The following is a 21,964-nucleotide window of genomic DNA, read 5'->3' as shown; positions in this document are numbered from 1 at the left end:
GAATACAAGTACAATTAGGAGATGCCACTATCTCCCTACATCTTTAGTGACAGATCTGGAGTTGCTAGAGTATCTCTGCTTCTCTGGTGACTTGTCTATTGTGTCCACTGTTTGCTTTATATCTTCATTGACAGATCTAGGGATGTTTAACTCCCCCTGCACCTCTTTGTGGTCTACCTACATATTTATTGACACATCCGGAGATACCACAGCCTACCTTCATATTTATGAACACATTCAAGATGCCACAATCTCCCTACATCCTTATTGATACATCTTGAGATGCCGCAGTCTCCCTATATCTTTACTAATACATTTGGATTATGCCACAATCTCCCTACATCTTTTTTTACACATCTGTAGATGCCACAGGCTTCCTACATCTTTATTAACACATCTTGAGCTGCCACAATCTCCCTACATCTTTTTTTACATTTTTTTTTTTTGTCACGTCCGATGATGGCACAATCTCCCTACATTCTATTAACACATTAGTAAGTAAGTAAGTAAATAATATTTATTTGTATAGCGCTTTTCGAGACCAGGGTCACAAAGCGCTTAGACAATCAAAACAATACTCAAAAAAGTACATACTTTAAAGATCAAGATAATACTGAGAACAACACAGGAGTTCGAGAAATTCAAGGAAAAGCCTGAACAAATAGAAACGTCTTAAGATGTTTCTTAAAGGAGTCAGTAGACTCCATCAAGCGCAAAGAGAGAGGAAGATCGTTCCAAAGCTTAGGTGCAACAGCCTGAAAAGATTTCTCTCCTCTGGTCCTGAGCCGTGTGCGGAACCATAAGTAGATTCTGATCCACAGACCTTAGAGCCCGAGCTGGGGTGTAAGGCTGGATCAGATCAGTGATGTAAGGAGGAGTCTGACCATTAATAGATCTGAAAGTAAGAACCAGAATTTTAAAGTTGATCCTGAAAGAAACTGCAAGCCAGTGAAGAGTTTTAAGGATCGGAGAAATGTGAGTTCTCCTACTTGAGCGGGTCAGAATTCTCGCTGCAGAGTTCTGAATCAACTGCAGACGAGACAGCTCCTTCTTGTTAAGACATGAAAACAAACTGTTACAATAGTCCAGATGAGAAGAAACAAACGCATGGATTACAAGCTCCAGATCATGTTCCGACAACATTTTCCTAAATTTAGAGATTTTTCTCAGTTGAAGGAAACAGTTTCTGGTCAGTTTTCTGCAGTTTCGAACAAGAGACATGTCTTTATCAAATACAACACCCAGGTTTCTCAGGCTCAGTTTGACAGACTGACCTAAGTCACCCAAGTACTGACTCAACCCTGGAATCTTATCATCAGGAGCAATCACCAGAGTTTAGGAGACGCCACAGTATCCTTATATCTTTTTGGAAACATCCGGAGATGCCACAGTCTCCCTACATATTTATTAACAAGCTGGGGATGCCACAGTCTCACTACATCTTTATAAACACATTCGGAGATGCCACAATCTCCCTACATCCATATTGATAAATCCGGAGATGCCGCAGTCTCCCTATAGCTTTACTAACACATTCGGAGATGCCGCAGTCTCCTTACATTTTTATTAACCAGCTGGGGATGCCACAATTTCCCTACATCCTTTTTGACACATCCGGAGAAGACACAGACTTCCTACATTTTTATTAACACATCTGGAGATGCCACAATCTCCCTACATCTTTATTCACATATCTGGAGATGCCACAATCTCCCTAAATCTTTATTCACACATCTGGAGATGCCACAATCTCCCTACATCTTCATTAACACAGTCGGAGATGCCACAGTATCCTTATATTCTTTTGGACACATCTGGAGATGCCACAGTCTCCCTACATCTTCATTAACACAGTCGGAGATGCCACAGTATCCTTATATTCTTTTGGACACATCCAAAGATGCCACAGACTCCCTACATCTTTATTAACACATCCAGAGATGCCACAGTCTCCCTACATCTCTATTGGCACGTCTGTATGCCTGCTTCTCTGCAGACTTGTCTATTGATTCCACAGTCTACTTTATCTCTTTGTTGACACATCTGGATATAGTTGTGTCCGTATCAAAACAATGCAGAATTCCCTTTTAGTAATGTTTGAGTATATGATTAATAATTAATCTCAAGAGACTTTTACTGACATTGCAGGAACAGGATTGATTATAGCTGGAGTCCTTCCACTGCCATTTATTTCCTGTATTTAGCATACAAGAATAACGAGGCACATTTCACCTCAATAGGTACTTGGCTGATAACATTAAGTCCTCATCAAAATGAATTCCTCACATGTCAATTTAAATGATGTTCTTGCTTTGAGACAATAAACATTTTACCATGACGTTACTTTTACATAGCTCAACACGCCGACAAAGCATCGCAGGCACGCCCGGTTCTTAAGGGGACTTTGGGACGCTGGAGAAAGTTTGAGGACATGAAAGTTTCGCCGCTTCGAGTCCGACTTCTGTCATTTTACAGTTTTTCTCAGTCGCTTTTGTGTTTTTCTCACATCACTATTAACATTTGCACAGCAGTTAGTCTATTTCTCAACAAAAAAAATAGTGCGAACTGCAAAACCTAGTGGATAACCTGCAAAGGTACGTCACTCGATCAAAATGGATAATGTATTTCTCAAAAGCAAGTATTCATGTAAATGAAACTATCAGTGTCATCACAATGAGAAGTCTTGACACCATTGTTTATGAACAAGATAGTCAAATGGCTTTGTCATGTTTTTCATTAGGACAGTTTATTCTCTCTTTTCCAATGGCAAAAAAAAGGTCAGAACCCGGTGACACTACCTGAAAATGCTCCAGACAGCACTATACACTACTTGTACAGCCATTTGAAAACTACAGCAAAGTTACACATTGCTGTAGTTAGGGGAGTAAGTGAGTACAAGACACAGAATACATATGTTTCCAGATAACTATTTAACTGCACCTCTTGTTATTTATGTAAATATGATTGTGTAAATATTATATAGCGCAGATTTATCTTTTATTCCATTTAGATTTTCTTTCTCGTTTTTATTTCTGGGTGTTTTTATTTCTCTTGCTGCTGTTAAAACCGAATTTCCCCTCGCGGGACTAATAAAGGTTTTCTGATTCTGATTTTCTGATGTTTCACATTTTTACTGTAATGTGCTCTTTGCAATTCTACAGCATTGTGCCAAAGAAAAATACACTTCAGTCACTTATTTAGAACAAACATAAAAAAAATCACCCTTTTGACGGAGCTGTGCACAAATGTGAACAATAAAACAGGACATATTGTTACTCAACATATACAGGTAAATCATTCTGGCACATCCAGACGTTCCTGTCTGTCTGGCCACATATTTTCATTTACATCACAACGGATATTATGCCATGAAATGCAGCGAGGAAAGTATCTCCTGGAGTGGCGAATCCACCCTCTGCATAACACTGCTGTAATGTCTTCACATGCTGCACCCATGGCTGCTAGCAGGTTCATTTGTGCATGTGGACGCCGGTTATAAACCTTCCACCTCAAGGCAGAGAAAAACTCCTCTACCGGATTAATAGGGAGTAGGCACGTTTCACCTGTACATACTGGTGGCGGATCTCCTTCACTCTTTCACTGTTTAAGTGCTTTGTGACCCTGGTCTGGAAAAGCGCTATACAAATAAAAATTACTTACTTACTTACTTACTTACCGTACTGTTCCGTTCAAATGGCACTTTGTACAATTGTTTCATGCGCATTTCATTTCTCTTGAGCACTCTGTCAATTGTTGCAATTTACACAGATTCAATATTGCCAAATACATTGTTATCTTCTATGACAGCGCTTTGAATGTCTTTCAACCTTATTGCATTGTTTGCAATCACCATCGCACAAATGGCTTCCTCTTGTTGCGGGTTAAAAAGTGGCTTCTCTTCCACCTCTGCGAGGTTGTCTTTCAATCCCGTGTGGTGCAGAGTAAAACTACAGTAATGTACAGTAAACATGAGATGTTGGATTACTGTCCAATACTATACCTACCTGTGCTCCCTATGAAATTTTTGAATGATTGAATTCCCGGTGGTTCTTCCAACATTTGGTTGCACCCTCCGACCAGCCTCAGCCATTGTGAGGCCATGATTGACAACATGGTCCACAATTGTAGCCCTAGTTTCATTAGGAATCTCTATGTATTTGTCCCCTTCCTCCCCTCATCCTCAATCCTCTTCCACGATGCCGACCTTCCATTTCTGTGTCACAGAATTGTAGAATTGTTCATACATGCTTGCAAAGTGAGGGTTGATGGGATTCATCCCTGAGTGACTGTGAACAAGTGGCTTGTCATTGGTTACAACTAATACTTCACACACCTCCTCGTGATTGAAAACTGAAGTCCACCTGAGAGCAAATGTTCAATTTAGGAGACATTTCCAGGAAAAAAATGATAAAGAAAGGTATAAAATTTGCTTGGCAGAATTTGATAACTAGTTCAACAATTTTGTATGTAATGACTCAAGCAACGAAATAAATTAGTTTAATTGGGAACGACTATTCATATATAAGTATAGTTCATTTTGACTGGCATGACATAAGCAAATGACAATGTTATAAAACAGCAGAGAATTGTATGAAAGCATCTGATACATGTCCAAAAGCATTTGCGATTTGTTCAGAGGAAGGAGAAATTGCTACTATGATGTTCTCAAATGACTAAATGTTGCGGACTGAGAAAAACTGTAATTTTCCTTTTTTTTGTTGTTGTTAATTGTTGTTAAGTTATTTTGATTAATTAGTTAGTTAGTTTATTAGTTTATTAAAAGTCGTTTTTTAAATATATATATTTTTTTTTTTTTTCTTCTTTGCAGTATATTTGTGTGTGTTTGTGATAATTTGGTAGAAAGTATCTCTATTGTTCTGGCGCAGACGACAGGTTGGTTTTTAGTTTTTAATAATTTAGTTTATTCTGTATGATGTATATAAGAGTATAATTAAAATGTGTTTTCACTTGGAATGAAACAAGGAGCATAATAAACATTATTATTCATCGTTAAAGTGATTAGATTAAAGGCCTTTACAAATCACCCTTACTTACTTACTATTAATGTGTTGATTTTTACTTTACTTTAGTAAGTATGTAAGTAATTTGTATTTATATAGCGCTTTTCCAGACCAGGGTCACAAAGCAGTTAAACAATGAAAACAATACTCAATAAAATATATACTTTAGGATAGGGGGGGGGGGGGATGTACTGGAAAAGAGCCCGACCTTAAAATATTTTTCAATAGCCGCCACTGGTATAGAGCTGTATTTGAGGTGTGCGCCCTTTTTTTATGAAAGAATTACACCCTGAGCACATCCAGGTGCTTGTTTGAATTTTTGTGGGGAAGTTGCTGCCATCTGCTGGCCGTTTTGGGAACAATATTCTGTGTTTACCATCTAATTCTTTGACATTTGTGCGCGAATATTTTACAGGCCATTTTTTCATATATGTATATATACTTTTTTTAAAATTATGATTGTTATTTACTAGTGTTGTGTACGTTTTAATTGAGCCGTGCGCAGTGCGTTTGTCGCGTTGATTCGCAGAGCGCATGCGCTTGCATTTCCGGTATGCTGCCCCTGACGTCATGAATCAAGTCACCAGTTTTCAATATCGAGGTGTTTGTTGTCGCAAAATGTCCTGCTCGACGTTCCTGCTGCTCTTCTTCTGCCAGTTCCTCATTCCCGGTAAGAATTCCCATCATATCCCGCCGTGGGACGGCCTGGGAGGCGGTCGTTATTGCGGGACATTATGGGATGGGAGGATGTCTGATGGATGGAACAAGCGCATCGAACGATGATGTGTTTTTTATCCAATATTTTCTGAATGACATGACGTTTTTATTTAATGTGTCCACGTCGAAATTATAAATTCCCTGATCGTGTTTCTTTCTGTTTCATTTTCAGGAGACTCCAGGTTCATCGTAGACCCTGTGGTGAGATTTTTAAACAATTTATTATAATGACGTATTTAAATATAGATGTGAGAGACCAGCGGTTATATACAGTAGTGACGACATGAATGCATAGACAAAATCTGAGCAATTATAAATTAAATTAATCATTGACATAAATAACAGCAATACAATCTTTATATAACCCATTGCACAACATAGATATTTTTAATTATAATAGATCACATGACATAAATAGAACATCTAAATGATCACGTGGTTATTGGCAACGACGAAATAACATAAAGTCAACATTCATAATTAAACATCAATTAAATTAAACGACAAATAAAGTGCAAAGTTAATATTCAGTCAAGTTATAACTCCTTTGTATCTGAATAAAATATCTGAATACAGTTGAAAATGATTTGATTTCCGTTGATACTCGTTTGATGAGTTGAAATGATCGCAGTTAAATATTGTTTAACTGCAGTTTAATCACAACTGATATCGTTTTAATTTCAGTTGTGATTTCTATGGTTGTATAGTTGAGATGTTCACAAAACAAACTACAAGAGTCGATCCGTTCAAATTTGTATACAATTCACTGTTCACTAATGTAAAGGTGATATGATTTAAACAAACACAACATAAACATATCATATAATGTATATAACGTAATTAATTGTAACATTCGTCCTCATTGTCATATTGACTGTCCATCACTCCATCATGTCTTCAGACTCAGAACATCTGTGCAGAATGCTCTCAGATCCTCCAGATGTCTTCCAACCTGATCTCCAGCAGGGATGCAAAGGTGCGCTCGCTTCTCTTTTTCCGACACGCGATAAGATTTCACATGATGACTGGCTTCCCCTTTTCTCTACTTCCCACTTTCATTGTTGGTCAACTGAAGTTATTGTCACAACATGATGGTGATAGAAACATGAACACCTGCACCTCATAAATATATTTATTGACTTACTGTACGTCTAGAATATTTCATGTTCATTCAGACTCTCTTTATGGTTTCGATGTTTTTAATGAGAAGACCGTGTGTGTGTGTTGTGTGTGTGTGTGTGTGTGTGTGTTGTGCGTGTTGTGCAGGAGAGTGTGTACGAGACCCTGCGTTCCCTCTGCCGTCACCTGCCGGACCAGCAGGTCTCCGAGTGTGAAGCTAACGTCAAGATGTACCTGCCCAAGCTTCTGATGCAAACGCCCTCCCACCTGGTGCGTTCGCTTGCATCGGGAAAATCCTGGTTTCACACTGACGCACGAAAATCTTCTCCCTCCAGAAGTCCGAGGCCAACTGTGCCACGTTTGGACTCTGTCCCGCCAACAGGGAAGTATCGGAAGTTCCTCGTGTGGACGCCGAGACCGCCTCGGGCGTGCGCTCCAGCAGTGACGTGAGTGTGACAGTTGACTGACAGTTGACTGACGGTTGACTGACAGCCGAGCGGCGTGTTCACCTGCGTGTCTCCTCTGCAGAAGTTCAACCCGGTCTGCTCGCTCTGTGTGATGGTCATCAAGAAGCTGGAGACCCTGCTGCCTCAGAACATGACCGAGGTGACGCCATGTTCCACGTGTCATGTGACCAGTTGAGTGACGGTGTTTGTGTGTGTGTGTGTGTGTGTGTGCGCCGCAGGACGCCCTGATGAAGCTGATGGGCGAAGTGTGCGACCTCATCCCCGAGAGCTACGAGAAGCAGTGCGACGACTTCCTGGACAAGTACGGCGTGGAGATCGTGGACTTCCTGCTGTCGTCCGCCGCTCCTCACACCATCTGCGCCCTCCTGCACGTCTGCCTGTTCCAGGACACGGCGGCCACAGGTGAGACGAGGATCAGGGACGCTTGAGTTTTTGTGTTTTGAGACGCTGACCCGCTGCTGGTTCCTCAGACGCGTCCGTTCCCTCCGACTGCGAGTTCTGCCGCACCCTGGCTGTGCTGGGCCGGCTGCACCTGAGTCCCAACTCCTCCCTCGCCCAGACCTCCACCTTCCTCCAGTCTGTGTGTCAGCTGCACCCCCACGCCATCCCCAAGGTCAGACCTTTCCCTCCCTTCTCTCCTCTTTTTCTCCTTCTCATCTCTTTTCACGCTCTCTCCTCCCTTTCTCTGACTGCTTTTCCACTATCCTCTTTTTTTCCTCGTCTCTTATTCTTTCCATCCTCTTTTTATCTTTCTCTTTCTCTCACACCTTCGCTCTACCCTCCCATTTTTCTTTCTCTCCTCACAATATACAGTATTTCCTTTTTATCTTCCTCTGCTTTCTCCTTCCCTCCACTGATGATTTTCTTTCTCACCCTCTCTCTTCCATTTCTCATTCACTCATTCCATTTCTCTCTCGGTTATTGTCTCTTTTACTCTCTCCTTTCTCCTTCACTCTCACTCTTTATATATTTCTTTCTATCCTGTCTCTTTCTTCCAATACTCGTTCATTTTTGTTTTCTTTTACTCTCATCCTCTATTTTTCTTTTCACTATTTCTTAACTAATCATTTCCTTTCTCTCTCCTGCTCTCTTTTTGGCCATTCTTTTCTCCCCTTACATCTTTCTCTCACTTTCTCCCCATTTCACGAGAGCAAAATATAATCTCTCTTTCTTTGCTGGTTTTATCTGTGTGGAGCAGTATTGATGCTGTGATGTGTTCAGTGTCAATACATGTCAATGTTTCAAACACCAAACATGTGTTCACAGTGTAAAGTCTTCACCAACGTCTACAGCTCTCAGCTGCTGCCCGTTCTGAGAAAGCAGGTGAAGGGTCAAGATCCCTGCGAGGTGAGTGTGTGTCGAGTGTCAATGAACGACGTCGGAAACATCATCTGTGTCTCAAATCGCATACTTCTCTAAGTATACTAGAAGTTAGTATGCATCAGGATAGTGTACGTACTAACTAGTACGCAAGTTCTCCACAGATAGTATGTCTCGAATCAAACACTGCCGCTACGCACTAACCGCAAATTAACGCGACAAATTAATTCTTCTTCTACTTCTATTTAACAATGGTTGCAACCAGCTGTTGGAACTCTATCGACACCTGCTGGCAGCACGTTTCGCAAGTTTGAAAGAAATCACATCACCTTTACATTAGGGAACAGTTTATCAGTGAATTGTATACAAATTTTAACAGATCGAATCTTGCAGTTTGTTTTGTCTTAACTAAACAACCTGTGGAAACTGTAGAAATCACAACTGAAATTAAAACGATGTCAGTTTTTATTAAACCTGAAATAAAACAATATTCAACTGAAATCATTTCAACTCATCAAACGAGTATCAACGGAAATCAAATCATTTTCAACTGTATTCAGATATTTTATTCAGATAAAAAGAAGTTATAACTTAACTGAATATTAACTTTGTACTTTGTCGTTTAATTTAATTGATGTTTAATTATGAATGTTGACTTTAATGTTATTTCATCGTTCATCATTTTTCGATTACCACGTGATCATTTAGATGTTCTATTTATGTCATGTGATCTAAAAAAAATATTAAAAACAAAATATTCGCGAGATATTTATGCCGGTATCAGCACCGAAGATGTCTCTTCCTTCTACTGCTGCTGAAAATGCACCTGTAAGTACTGTATATATATACACATGTATATCTATATGTACATGTGACGTAACTTCCGTTTACAACATCAACGTCACTAAGATGGCGGCCGTTTAGGTTAGATAGTGTCCATCGATCCATACTGTTTGGTGGGCCTTTTAGGCGCCAATTTAGTGTGCATGGTTCACTACATTTCACATACTAAGAATTGAGACGCACTTATGCACAAAAAATACTAACTTTGAGTACGCAAGTATGCGATCTGAGACACAGCTATCGAGCTCAGACTTCACGAGTGTTGTTTCTCTAGAGCGCTGATCTGTGCGTCAGCAACAAGAAGGCGGAGCCTCTGGGACAGAACCTGTGCACCTGGGGGCCCAGCTACTGGTGCAGGGATGTGGAAACGGCCCGGAAGTGCCGCGTAAGTTTGGTTCCATTAGAGGTGAACGTCAGAGAAAAGATTTTAATCTTGTTTCTCGATTGCGTTTTCAGAATTTGGGCTTCTGTGAGCGACATGTGTGGAGGAAGAACCCGTAGAACCAACATTTTCATTTGCACTATTTTATCTCAGTGATGTTTTGCTTACGTAACTTTATATCCCACATTTGTGCACCGAGTCAGAGAACCTGCATGCAGCTGTCGGTCCTTCAGGAGGAAGCGACGTCAAGAAGACGCTGAAGGTTGTGCTGCAGCTGTTTTATTGACAAACATGATGGAAAAGAATTTAAAATAGAAACACGCTTTGATTATTTCTCACTAAAACATTATGAATGTTTTTAAAGGCTCTTTCTGCTTCCTCATGCTCCCGTGTGGCTGTTTGTGTCTTCTGTGTCTTTTCGCTTCCAGATCTACAGGAGAAAATAAAGTGAAGCTCAACAAATACAAGAAATAAAGTTGGAACTTAAATCTACATTTTCTGGCTTTGATGGTTTTAAATAAGCCCTTAGAATAGAATAGAAAATGTTTATTCATCCCCAGAGGGGAAACACTTTTACAACAGCTCAGTTGAAAAGAATAAAGTGCAAGGAAAAAAGAAATAACAAGAGATAATAAAAAATAAAAATAAAACGATCTTAAAAAAAAACATTACTTCTATTTTTGTCTACTTTACTTGCAAATGTTTCATTATTTTCTTATATTATTTTAATTATTATTTACTTCCATGTTATTGAATAATTTTTATTAACCCTTGTGTTATCTCTGGATCACTGTGAGCCAAAGGCCTGAAAACAAATGCGTTTGAGGTATCCCCTGTGTGGACTCTGGGTCAGAGGAACGACCTCTGGGTCACCTTGACTCTAAAATTAAACAAGGGTTAATAAAATTGTACTTACACTTTCAACTCAAATCTAGGATTTTGACTTTAATCTCATGTTGTTTCATTGTATTGTTTGTGATTATTCATATTATTCGTACCTGTATGTACGCCTCAGAGAGAGTGATCATCTGAGGAAGGATGTCGATCACCTGCAGGTCCTGCATCTCGTACCACTTCTGGGTTCCCTGTGAAGAGAAGCCATGAATAGAAGAAGCTGCGTTTAAAAGATCTGCCGACACCTACATGGTGGAGCACGTGTATTCTGCAGGCTCCTTCGGAAGGTTTCCCATCATGCACCACGTTGGCGATGAGGTCGTACGCCGTGTGCTTCTCGGTCAACTGGGCCTCGTCCGTCAGGTACTCCTTGAGGTCCAGGTTGCTGTTGGGCGTGAGGAGAGATGAGCGACTGGTGGAGACCAGGAGCGAGCGTTGGACTCACGTGATGGGAAAGTGGACGATGGTGGGATTCTTCTCCACGAAGAAGTTGTTCTTGGTGAATCTCTTGATGCAGAAGATGAGGTACGGAGGCAGTTTTGTCAACTGAAACTTTTTGAGGAAATTCTCTTTGTAGGTTTTGTATTCCTGCGGAAGAGAGCGACGCTTGAGTTCCACACGGTCACGACAATAACGGCTGACTTCACCTTCTCCGTGTTGCCGTTGAATTTGCTGAGGATGTTGAAGAGAGGAACTTGAGGGATGATGAGCTGCTCCTTCTCGTCCTTGTACAGAGGAGCGGTCGGGAGGTCGAGGGTCAAGAACAGGAAGGTGGACTCGGACATCTGCTCCTGGTACTCGTCTGTCAACAGCAGAGCGTCTTTCTCCTCCGGAGTCTGAAAAATAAACAAAACTCACAAATTAATTTAAGCAGCTGGTGACGACCTGCACAAAAATAAACATGGACGTCAGAAGATCATTCAGAAACACAAATACTTTTTATTTATTTATTTCCTCATTTATCAAACTGTTCAAAAACGTAAACCTTTTGAGATTTCAGAATGTTTTATTTTTGAGAATTATTCCTAAAAATAGCAATTATACAAAATAGTAAACTAAAAAATACTACATTGAAAAAAATAAGTTTAATAGAAACGATAGAATGAAATTATTTTATCCCGTTTTTTTTTAATAAATATAAAACAATTAAATACTAAAAGAGGTTGTAAAAGACAAAATTTGATTTATTACGTAAAGAATGTATTATCTTTACTTGAATGAATATAGAATTATAAAAAATGAAAGCATGATCAAGAAAGTAAAATAAATGAGTAATAAAAAATAAATCAAAGAAAATAAAATAGTTATTCGCTTAATCATACTTTGTTACTATTGTATTCTTGTACCATTTACTTGAGTATATTAAAGTTTAGAAAATTATAATAGAAAACCATATTTTAATAAGAACAATACAAGTAAATTATAAAATTAATACATATTAATAAAATAATCGATGTATCTTTCATTAAAAAAAAGAAAAACTAAAAAATAACAGAAAAAGTTATCTTTTTAATGTTCACTAGTTTTTTTTACTTAATTATTATTTTAGTAGTTTTGGTACTGAAGTTTATTTTTAAAAACTTATTTTGAACTTCAAAACAACACATAAAGAAACATGTTAAAATAACAAATCCAACAAATTAAAGAAACAATACAAATTAAAATGAATGTAAAGAAAAAGTCAGACACCAAAATAATGTGTTATTTCCTTGTGAAAGCATAATATATTTATTATTTAATACATCTAAAAATATCTAATATTATTACAAAGATTATTGTGACTTTATCATTACAGAGGGACTGCAATGATGATGTCATGGGACACTAAAAGCTGAAAGTAATTCAGGTCGGATCATGATCAAGACTCACCAGATCTGGGTGTGGAAGCTTCTTTGAAAAGATCCGCATGGAGCCTTGGAACGCCTTTGTAAGGATTGCTGGGAAAGAAACAACCGTCAGCTAAAATCCACCAGAGAGAGCCAACAACTTCAAGATAACCAATCAATGAAGTCATTATATGAAGAGATTTCCACTCACTTGGCTTTTTCTTTGTTCCACCTAGAGCCCCGTGCATAGCGTTCAAAAACCAAGTCATGAAGTCCACAGCATCTCCTTCAGATCAGAGAAGAAACTGTTAAAACGTTGCATTTCATGTACTGGAGGATTCTAAAGGCTCTAAACCCTGCCTTGTTTGGTGATTTGAAAGTTCTTCTTGCTGCAGAGCACCACGGCCTGGAGCATCTCGTGAGGAGACACGTGGGCCTTAAAGTTCCTTGGGTTCCATAGTTTTCTCATCAGCTCCCCAAATCTCTGCACCAGGAGGAACATGATGTCGCCGGGCGGTCTGCGGATGTCCCTGTAATTCTCCTCCTCCAGGAAGTAGTTCCGGAGCGGAGGGACGTTGGAAAAGGCCTGAAGACGTAAGTAAGTCATTTTTATTTATATAGCGCTTTTCGAGACCAGGGTCACAAAGCGCTTAAACAATAAAAACAATATTCAATAAAGTATATACTTTAAAGATCAAGATAAAACTGATAACACAACAGGAGTTCCAGAAAATCAAAGAAAAGCCTGAACAAATAAGAATGTCTTAAGATGTTTCTTGAAGGAGTCAGTAGATCATCAAACACAAAGAGAGAGGAAGATCGTTCCAAAGCTTAGGAGCAACAGTCTGGAAGGATTTCTCTCCTCTGGTCCTGAAGCGTGTTCAGGAACCATCAGTAGATTCTGATCCACAGAACTCAGAGCCCGAGCTGGGGTGTAAGGCTGGATCAGATCAGTGATGTAAGGAGGAGCCTGACCATGAATAGATCTTAAGTAAGAACCAGAATTTTAAAGTTGATCCTGAAAGAAACTGGAAGCCAGTGAAGAGTTTTAAGGATCGGAGAAATGTGAGTTCTTCTACTTGAGCGGGTCTGAATTCTCGCTGCAGAGTTCTGAATCAACTGCAGGCGAGACAGATCCTTCTTGTTAAGACATGAAAATAAACTGTTACAATAGTCCAGGCGAGAAGAAACAAACGCATGGATTACAAGCTCCAGATCATGTTGTGACAACATTTTCCTAAGTTTAGAGATTTTTCTCAGTTGAAGGAAACAGTTTCTGGTCAGTTTTCTGCAGTGTTGAACAAGAGACATGTCTTTATCAAATACAACACCCAGGTTTCTCAGGCTCAGTTTGACAGACTGACCTAAATCACACAAGTACTGACTCAACCCTGGAACCTTATCATCAGGAGCAATCACCAGAGTTTCAGTTTTGTCCACATTTAACTGCAAAGTGTTTTCACTCGGCCATTGTTTGATTTCTAGCAAACAATTAAGCTGAACATTACATCAAAGGACGAGTCGTACCTGTAGAACCACGTTGGCGTAATCGTTGGCTTTGATGTTGTTTAACCCGACGATGCCGGGCAGGTACGTCGTCCCATCGTAGGCTCTGTACAGCTTCCCCTGCTTGTCCAGAGCAGAGATGTGCTGCTTCGTGAATGTTGGCTTCAAAACATACTGGAAGAAACAAACAACGTAAGAAAAATTATGTTTATTTCAAATACATCAGTGTATTTTCAAGTGCATTGAATGGATATACTCACGGTAATGTCCTCCAGAGACGAATCTATGATCTCATAGTTGTCTGGTAAACAGTAGAACTTGAGTGTGTGGAGATTGAGGAACACGTGATGGGTGAACTGGACACTGTGTGTGTACGCGTGAGACTTCAACCCTCTACCTACACAAACACACAAGAAAAATAAATGCAAGTACACGAAGTTCGACGTTCGATTGACGCAGTACCTTGGAAGTACTTTCCACAGATGAGACACGCGTACACGTTGATGTGGGACAGAGAGATGGAGCACAGCTTCTCGAAGTCAAAGTCCAGCACCGACCTGAAAACATGTCCTCAGTGAGCATCTCGTCTCTTTGGATGTTGGGTCACTTAAGTACCTGTTGATGGTGTCCAGATACGGACAGTGACGACTTCTGCGGTCCTCGGTGGCGCGACCTCGTCCTACTTTGACAACAACTGCGAAACAACACCATGATGTTAGCAAACTCTGCTAGCTCAGCCTAAACTGGCGGATTCTGCAACTTTTTAATAAAAATAAAGCTCTGGTCATGATGTTTTATCATCACCGGGTACTTGTTTACGTGCACGTTTCCATTTCATGTAAACATTTGTTGTGTAATTACAATGTAATCCTGCTGCAGCTGCAATGCTACAAGTAGCATTAGCCACATGCTAAACCAATGGTAACCTATCGACCCACCTTCTTCGTCTTCTTCGTCGTCGACGTCGTCGTCAAAATCCACATCTCGTTCTCGCTTCAGTGAAACCATTGTTAATATAAAACTTTGGCTCTCGGGTGAGAATATAAACACGTTTATTTCAAATAAATGAATGGCTCGAAACTCGCGGTTGTAAGGAGGTTAGGATGGTAAAAACCTATTCCGGAGTTTGAGTGGGCGGGACTTAGGCGCAATACTTTATTTTCTTGTTATACTTAAATGATTATGTTTAAATATTTTATTATAAATTGCTGTAAAATAATAATTAAAATTATGTTATTGGGTTCTATTAACCATCGTGTTTAATTTTTAAATTAAAAAATACAGGCTAGTGACTGCATCACTTAATGTTTTTAATGAATAATAATTAATTTGTTAATATAAATGTTTAAAAGTAAAAAAAAAGTGCCTTATTGAATATTTTTAATTAAATTAATTATTTTACGTTGTAAATAAATAGAAAATCATAAATGTTCTCCGGAATAGTTTCTGGTGGCCCGCACTGGTCGGTCGTTAGCCATGTAGCTCTTTGCTCTGTAGTCTTTGTTGTTATTCTGTCGTTTTCACCCCCAGAGCGTTCACACCATGAGCGTCGACATGGGGATTCTACCGGACGACGAGGCTCATGATCTGACATATAAACGCAGCGGTCGCCTGGACATGAGCCACGGCTTCCTGCACCATATCCGGAGGAACCAGATTGCTAGGTGATCGCTTGATGCTAGTCTTGCTAAAGCTAACTGTTGATGTCGAGCAGCGTTAGATCGATGAACGCAGGTGGTTTGTGTTCGAAGACAGAAATATAGTTTTGTTTAAGCTTCTGAATAAAGAGATTTTACTCTTTAAATCAACTATATAGAGTAGAGTTGGTGCAATGAGACAACATACATGTGTTGTTACCAAAAAATATTTTGATGTTTGGACTTTTGCTTTTAACTTTTCACAATTTGTATTTTATAGGAAACTAAATACTTAATACAGTGTATTCGTAACAACATAATATTGTAATGTTTAAAAGTATATGCTCACAGGTGATAAGATGGTATATATAAAGTTCAATGCACTATGTCTCCAATATAAAAACATCTGTTTGTCTATCTATGGGAAAGAATCTGACGATACGATACATATCGCGATACAGGTGCAACGATAACTTAGTATTGTTGTTCGAGTACTTCACTCTGGTGGGTGTTGCAGAATATACGGACCATATTTATCTTGACAAAGTTGGCAGTTTAATTTGTTTTGAAGGCATAATTTGTCCAGACATTAGTTTTAGTCGACTGTATCCTCTCGTCCTCAGTCATTGCTGGGATCTTGTTTTACAGAAATATTCCCAAACATCAGATCAGGAACACAATAATAACAATAAGATATGATTTGAAAGCCAAAAAAGAAATCAATACCAAACTGCAACAGTAAAGAACAATCATTGTATCAATATTTTTTCTCACTCCTACTATCTATTGATAATAATGGCATTATTTTAAAGATATTTTCTTGTTCTCTAACAGATTCTTTATGTGTGTGATTGTGTTTGACGTTCAGGGACGACTACGACCGGGCGGTGAAAGAAGCCAAAGAGCTGCAGCGCCGCCGACACACGACGACGCCCAGACGACCGCGTCGACCCGACATCCAAGTCTATCACCCGCGGCGAAGACGTAACCGATACACCCGACTGTGAACGATCGTTCGCGCTGTGATGTTTTAAAGATGGTCTCGTCTCTGCACAGATGGGTCGGAACCAGGCGCCGGCGCCGAGGCCGAAGAGTGGAACGATAGCGGCTCCAGTACGGAGACGGAGACTCAGGGAAGCCAACTGTTCTGGCTGGACTACCAGGCCGACTGTGGATCAGTCTCTTCTTTCCTCGTCCACAAGGTTGATGAACGACTGTTGCCTTTTTGTTTTTTCTTTCCTACAATCTTCCGTCTGTCCCTGCAGGAGGATAAGCCTCAGACGGTCGTCGAACAAGTCGCCCAGAAGAACATCTTGGATCCTTCCATGAAGGCGGCGTTAGAGAAGAGGATTCAAAGAGAAATGGACAAGAGACGTGACAAACGCTGACCCAGGATCCTATCAGGAGGAAGACTTCAAAGTCCCGTCGGCCCCCGCCTGAGGCCAGAACTGCTGTCCTGGAGTCTGTACAGACAGACGCCCTCAACACCGAAACTCTCCTAGTTTTTTTTGTTTCAAGGAGAAAAAAGTGTGTTTTAGATTTGCCGTGTCAAGTTCATGTTTACTAGATCATGTGACCTTGTGTTCATATCAGTGTAGTAGACGTCAGGAGCCATCTGTGAACATTCAGAGACCATCTCAGGGCTAAACGTTCGGAGGTCCATCAGGTACCGGGGGGGCAGTCGACTGAACTGTTACTTTTTGTTTACAAAACTGTTTTTTTTTTTTACAGCGTCTTCAAACATCGGCCAGTAAACATGTGCATGTCAAAGGAGTTTGAGAATTTACCTCCAGTGTTTCATTTATATATATATATCTATACTGTACATTTGTTTTTGAGTACATCGACTGTCAATCAAAAATGAATTTACAAACGTCACCCTCGAAGGTGTTGAGTAGCACAACGTGATCACAAACAGCCATGAAATGTGACTCTTTTTTTTCATTGCAAGTGTAAATGTACTTTTGTTTAAAAAAGTAAAATCTCTACAAATAAAATGGCTTGTTTTTTCCAACAATGTCACTTGACAAATTGCGCGGTAGGAGGCGCTGTTGAGCTTGTTAAGGACAGTGAGGAGACACGGTGACATGTCTCACGCAAAGGAAGGTCGAGGAGGCACGTGAGGGCTGATACGAAGGTGTTTAGAGACTATGAAGATATGAGGAACATGTTGATAGTTATGATGGACCAGCTGCACAGAAACTAATGGAAACTAGGACCGCGAGTCACCACAAGGGGGCAGTGCAGCCCAGCTGCGTCCTATGAGCAAGAAAGGGAACGAGCTTTTTTTAATGATATTTTCCCTAATCTTTCCACTTTGTTCAGCTGTATGTAGTAGCTTGCTTTTGTGATAAGGAAATAAGGAAAATGTATGAAATGTTTTCCATCTTTACCAATAAAATAAACATATTCGATATATATATATATATATATATATATATATATATTTTATATATAAAAAACCCCAGGAAGAACAAGTGTCCGTTAAAATAATATATATATATGAATATATATTTATATATACATTATTTTAACTGAAACTTGTTCATATATATATATATTATTTTAACTGAAACTTGTTCTTCCTGGTTTTTTGTTTTTTTTGGCTGTCACGATATCGAAATTTGAAAAAATCCTGTTTTGTTATTATTAAATATCTCTTGGTTTTACATGACAATAAAGCTGTTTCTGATTTTGAAATTAAGTGTCACCGTTCTGTGAGCCATAGAAATAATAATTAATTTAGTTTCTGTTCTATTTATTATTCATGTCTGAAAAGTGATTTGTTTAGGGAAAAAATATATATATATATTTTAAGTACATTAACCTGTGGAACTGGTTTCTCTACACTCGGGACTCAACATGTCCAACCACAGAATGACGCCTAAAGACAAAACGTCAAAACATCCTCGTTAGATGTTTGAACATCAGATAAACAATGATTTAAATGACTTGAAAGCAAAAACAAGCAACTCAACAAATTCCTCTCCAGCTCAGTGTAATCTTGTGGCCAAGCAAAACAAGGAGATGAACCCCTGAGCGGGTTTTCTCCTGACAAACCTCATCCTGGGACCACAAGGCCGGCCAAGTCTCCACACTGTTACGCAAACATTTGTGAGGAAGGAGGACAAGGTGCTGTGTCATTGGTGGACTCTGATCACTCCCCTCAAGTTGCCAAGGCTCCTTTCAAACATGTGAGTGAAAGACTTTCCCAGATCTTCAGCCCCGGAGGCTGATCTGCTGCCTCAGCAGTTCATGGAAGTCGTCATCGCTGCAGGTGATTGAGCTGTCAATCAAAGTTATGTATGGATTTATTTCAGATTGCGATACTCGTCTTCACATAACTTGAGTAATTACTTGTGTGACATGGATTCTTCATTTAAATACATTGTCAAGAGAGTAATTCCTTTCATTGACTCAAATTACTGAATAAAACATCTTTTTATGTCGGTTTGAAATGAAAGGTTTATAAAAATTATAATTCATCAGTGTGTATTCGATCTATTTAACAATTCATCAGCACAACTCAATATTTAAATAAATCAGAAGTTAAATTCAGTATTTATTGAATTTACAATATTATTTATATGCACCTGAAAATTTAAAGATATCAGATACATAACACATTCAAAAGTGCATTTGAGCCAAGGACCTTGTTGAAAAACAACTTTTCAAGTTATTAAACATCGTTTAATAACTTGAAAAGTCGAGTTATTGTTTAATAAACAATAACTTGCTACTGTGGGATCACTATCATGGAAAAATGCATTTTAACCTCATACAAATCATCCCTAAAGAATGTACATATAATTGCGAGAGTAGCTTTAAAAAAGAGGTCAGATAAACTGAAACTTTATTTTTTGAATTCAAAATGAAAACTAATTCCAGCTTCATTGTTTTTAACAATGAGCCTAATAATTGTGGAAGTTATTGCAAATGTTTTTTTCTTTATTTTTTTGCTTAGAATTTTGGCAATTTAATTAAACATTTGAAAGATTTAAACTTATTATTATTTGATGTCATTTGTATTTAATTCCTATGATCATTGTTCAGAGTTTATCAAGTTTCTCCACCAGAGGAAATATAACGTGGCACGATGATGACTGAACACCTTTTTTTCTTTTTTAAAAGCAAAAGTGAAATACCTTTTGTAATCGTTTCCCGAAAGTTCAGACTAGAAGTAAACATCAGGACACAATCTTACACAAGCAGGGACGTGTTGACACCTGGACCTGGTTGTGAAACATCCTTTCATATAAGTGAGACATTTGTTTAGTCTCTGGAACAATATCTGACGACTTTAGTTAGTTAACTAGTTTAGTTTCAAGTTAAGTCACTTGATAATCTTATATTAGCTTTTTCTTTATTATTTTATTGCTTTCAAAAATGTGCAACTCTTTTATTTAAACGTGGGTTTATTGTAATATCTTTGTAAATAAATTCGTATTGATTCATTTTTTCATTATTTTCCAAATTTATCCAAAGTAAAAAAAAAATAGGTATCTAGTGCTGAACGAAGAGAATTAAAAGCAAGTATTTTTCAAAAAGGTACTTTTGTGAAATGGTGCAGTTTTTAAAGTATCATAAACTATATTTATTGGGCGTTTAAAGTTGTCTGTACTAACAATCTGATATTATCTTTTCGGTCACACATACCAAGCTAACACATTAGACAGTATTCTGTTATAACAAGTTAAAATATAAGACAATTAAACGTGTTTATTGGTTGTCTTTGCCTGTCAAACAGAACATTGTTTTACCTTTTACTACCTGGAATCGATGAGGAGGCGGGACAATAAAGACACCGACCAATCAGGTTCGAACGTCATCTCTCTCCGAGGATTTGATTGGCTAAACGCAGAACACAGGCTTCAGAAGCACATGGCGCAGCTGATTTAAGTTAAAAAACGACACGATGTCTTGACCTTTCTAATCTTTTGAGAGATGTTTAGAGAACATTCCTTTCTTTCAATGGTAACACCTTTCACTATCACTCATGTTGAGTCTGAAGTACAACATCTTGTTTAGTCCTCTGACTCACTCAGATATGTGAAGTTAAATACAGTTGAAAGTCTAGTTGAGACCGAACCAGAGGATCTTCCCACACTGTCCTCGTGTATGTGTGTGTGTGTGTGTGTATGTGTGCGTGTCAGCTGCAGCTGTGCTGACCAGTGAAGTCCATTCAAGGTCCTGATGGTCTCAGATCCACTAGCAGTGTAAAAATAGACGAGCAGTAGTGCGGCGTGTTGGACGGCGACACCGTGAACTTGACGCTGTAACTGTAGTTACTCTGCCAAAGAAGAGGTTAAGTTACTCTATTACAAGTAGAAAACTTGGACCTTGGTCTACTCAAGTCTGGGTGGCGACTTATCTTAAGTTCACCAGTGTTAGATGACCGACTAGGATTTTGCTGGTTTTCAAATTTCACTAAGATTTACTGCAGCGTGTGCCTGTGCAAGGTTGGGTCACGGGGGCAGCAGCCAAAGCAAAGACGGCCAAGACTTCTCTCTCTCTCCCCAAAACATTCTACAGGGGAATAGTGTGGCGTTCCCATGGTTACCTAGTTTCAAAGATGGGTCTGACAAGAGCTACCAAAACCAACAACTAGACTCAGTTATTAGCCAGAAAATAACAAAAACAAATGGACGAGGTTCAGACTTTAAAGCAGATGGACGTTCAGTCGAGGCTATTTTCAGAGCACATGGCAAACTTACAGCAGAATATACTTTCGTGGAACATGAAGCATTTCCTTCCCTGGAGAGCCACCGGTGAAGCTATAAAGTTGTCTGATTACGGGTTCATGTCAACTCAGGGCTTATCTTCATGGTGTGAAACAGTAAACTTTGACCTGGCTTGTGTTACGACGACCAGTCACTCACAGGTCAGGGTGAATCCAGGTCGCGTCTGAAATTCGCAATCCAGTGACAAGTGTTGCCAATTGATCAGTTGAACCACTATAATGATGTTTAGAATACAGGCCCGGTTTGTTTAGAGACCAGAAAATCGGATTAAAGGTCGAGGCTTTAATCTTAAATCGACACGGGAGTTTTCACAAAGACCATCTTGAACTAAAGTTCAAATCATATCAAAACATTGACCTCATCCTGATCTACGATGTCTTCAGGGACATGTTTAGTCTCAGGAAACCCTTTTTATTTTTTGAAAATGTGCCAAAGGCAACATTTTAAAGTCACGAGCTTCCACACTTTAATTCATCTGTCCCGTCAAACAC

The 21,964-nt window shown here is 39.1% G+C and overlaps 3 protein-coding genes across 3 annotated transcripts; 2 read left to right on the top strand and 1 right to left on the bottom strand.

The window, feature by feature from the left end:
* The first annotated feature begins 5,548 nt into the window (after positions 1 to 5,548).
* On the top strand, positions 5,549 to 10,361 carry sftpbb (surfactant protein Bb). The gene is made up of 11 exons (XM_087792663.1): positions 5,549 to 5,691; positions 5,911 to 5,939; positions 6,640 to 6,714; positions 7,005 to 7,127; positions 7,193 to 7,303; positions 7,386 to 7,463; positions 7,543 to 7,726; positions 7,795 to 7,937; positions 8,591 to 8,671; positions 9,762 to 9,872; positions 9,944 to 10,361. The coding sequence occupies exons 1-11, from the start codon at positions 5,556 to 5,558 to the stop codon at positions 9,986 to 9,988; spliced, it is 1,116 nt and encodes a 371-aa protein (XP_087648789.1). The 5' UTR covers positions 5,549 to 5,555; the 3' UTR covers positions 9,989 to 10,361.
* On the bottom strand, positions 10,133 to 15,203 carry usp39 (ubiquitin specific peptidase 39). Its single transcript, XM_087792653.1, has 13 exons — positions 15,034 to 15,203; positions 14,711 to 14,789; positions 14,558 to 14,652; positions 14,356 to 14,492; positions 14,117 to 14,269; positions 12,950 to 13,175; positions 12,801 to 12,875; positions 12,633 to 12,700; positions 11,411 to 11,599; positions 11,209 to 11,351; positions 11,013 to 11,148; positions 10,868 to 10,954; positions 10,133 to 10,299 (listed from the first exon to the last, which is right to left on the bottom strand). Exons 1-13 carry the CDS (start codon positions 15,101 to 15,103, stop codon positions 10,249 to 10,251), a joined length of 1,509 nt encoding a protein of 502 aa, XP_087648779.1. The 5' UTR covers positions 15,104 to 15,203; the 3' UTR covers positions 10,133 to 10,248.
* A 352-nt stretch (positions 15,204 to 15,555) lies between these two features.
* c1h2orf68 (chromosome 1 C2orf68 homolog) lies at positions 15,556 to 17,738 on the top strand. The gene is made up of 4 exons (XM_087799182.1): positions 15,556 to 15,759; positions 16,601 to 16,716; positions 16,789 to 16,934; positions 16,998 to 17,738. The coding sequence occupies exons 1-4, from the start codon at positions 15,638 to 15,640 to the stop codon at positions 17,118 to 17,120; spliced, it is 507 nt and encodes a 168-aa protein (XP_087655308.1). The 5' UTR covers positions 15,556 to 15,637; the 3' UTR covers positions 17,121 to 17,738.
* The last annotated feature ends 4,226 nt before the right edge of the window (positions 17,739 to 21,964 follow it).

This window comes from Callionymus lyra, chromosome 1 (assembly GCF_982586985.1).
Source record: "Callionymus lyra chromosome 1, fCalLyr1.hap1.1, whole genome shotgun sequence".
In the NCBI taxonomy this organism is placed as follows: Eukaryota; Metazoa; Chordata; class Actinopteri; order Syngnathiformes; family Callionymidae; genus Callionymus; species Callionymus lyra.
This window is presented reverse-complemented; position numbering and strand designations above follow the sequence as displayed.

Bases quoted from the DNA above. Each gene is read 5' to 3' on its own strand.
- c1h2orf68 (XM_087799182.1), top strand. From the start codon at position 15,638: ATGAGCGTCGACATGGGGATTCTACCGGACGACGAGGCTCATGATCTG. The intron at 15,760-16,600 runs GTGATCGCTTGA...TTTGACGTTCAG, and splicing joins CGGAGGAACCAGATTGCTAG to GGACGACTACGACCGGGCGG. The intron at 16,717-16,788 runs GTAACCGATACA...GTCTCTGCACAG, and splicing joins CTATCACCCGCGGCGAAGAC to ATGGGTCGGAACCAGGCGCC.
- usp39 (XM_087792653.1), bottom strand. From the start codon at position 15,103: ATGGTTTCACTGAAGCGAGAACGAGATGTGGATTTTGACGACGACGTC. The intron at 14,493-14,557 runs GTACTGCGTCAA...GTGTTTGTGTAG, and splicing joins CTGTGGAAAGTACTTCCAAG to GTAGAGGGTTGAAGTCTCAC. The intron at 12,876-12,949 runs GCAGGGTTTAGA...TCTGATCTGAAG, and splicing joins CTTTCAAATCACCAAACAAG to GAGATGCTGTGGACTTCATG.
- sftpbb (XM_087792663.1), top strand. From the start codon at position 5,556: ATGCGCTTGCATTTCCGGTATGCTGCCCCTGACGTCATGAATCAAGTC. The intron at 5,692-5,910 runs GTAAGAATTCCC...TTTCATTTTCAG, and splicing joins CTGCCAGTTCCTCATTCCCG to GAGACTCCAGGTTCATCGTA. The intron at 5,940-6,639 runs GTGAGATTTTTA...TCATGTCTTCAG, and splicing joins GGTTCATCGTAGACCCTGTG to ACTCAGAACATCTGTGCAGA.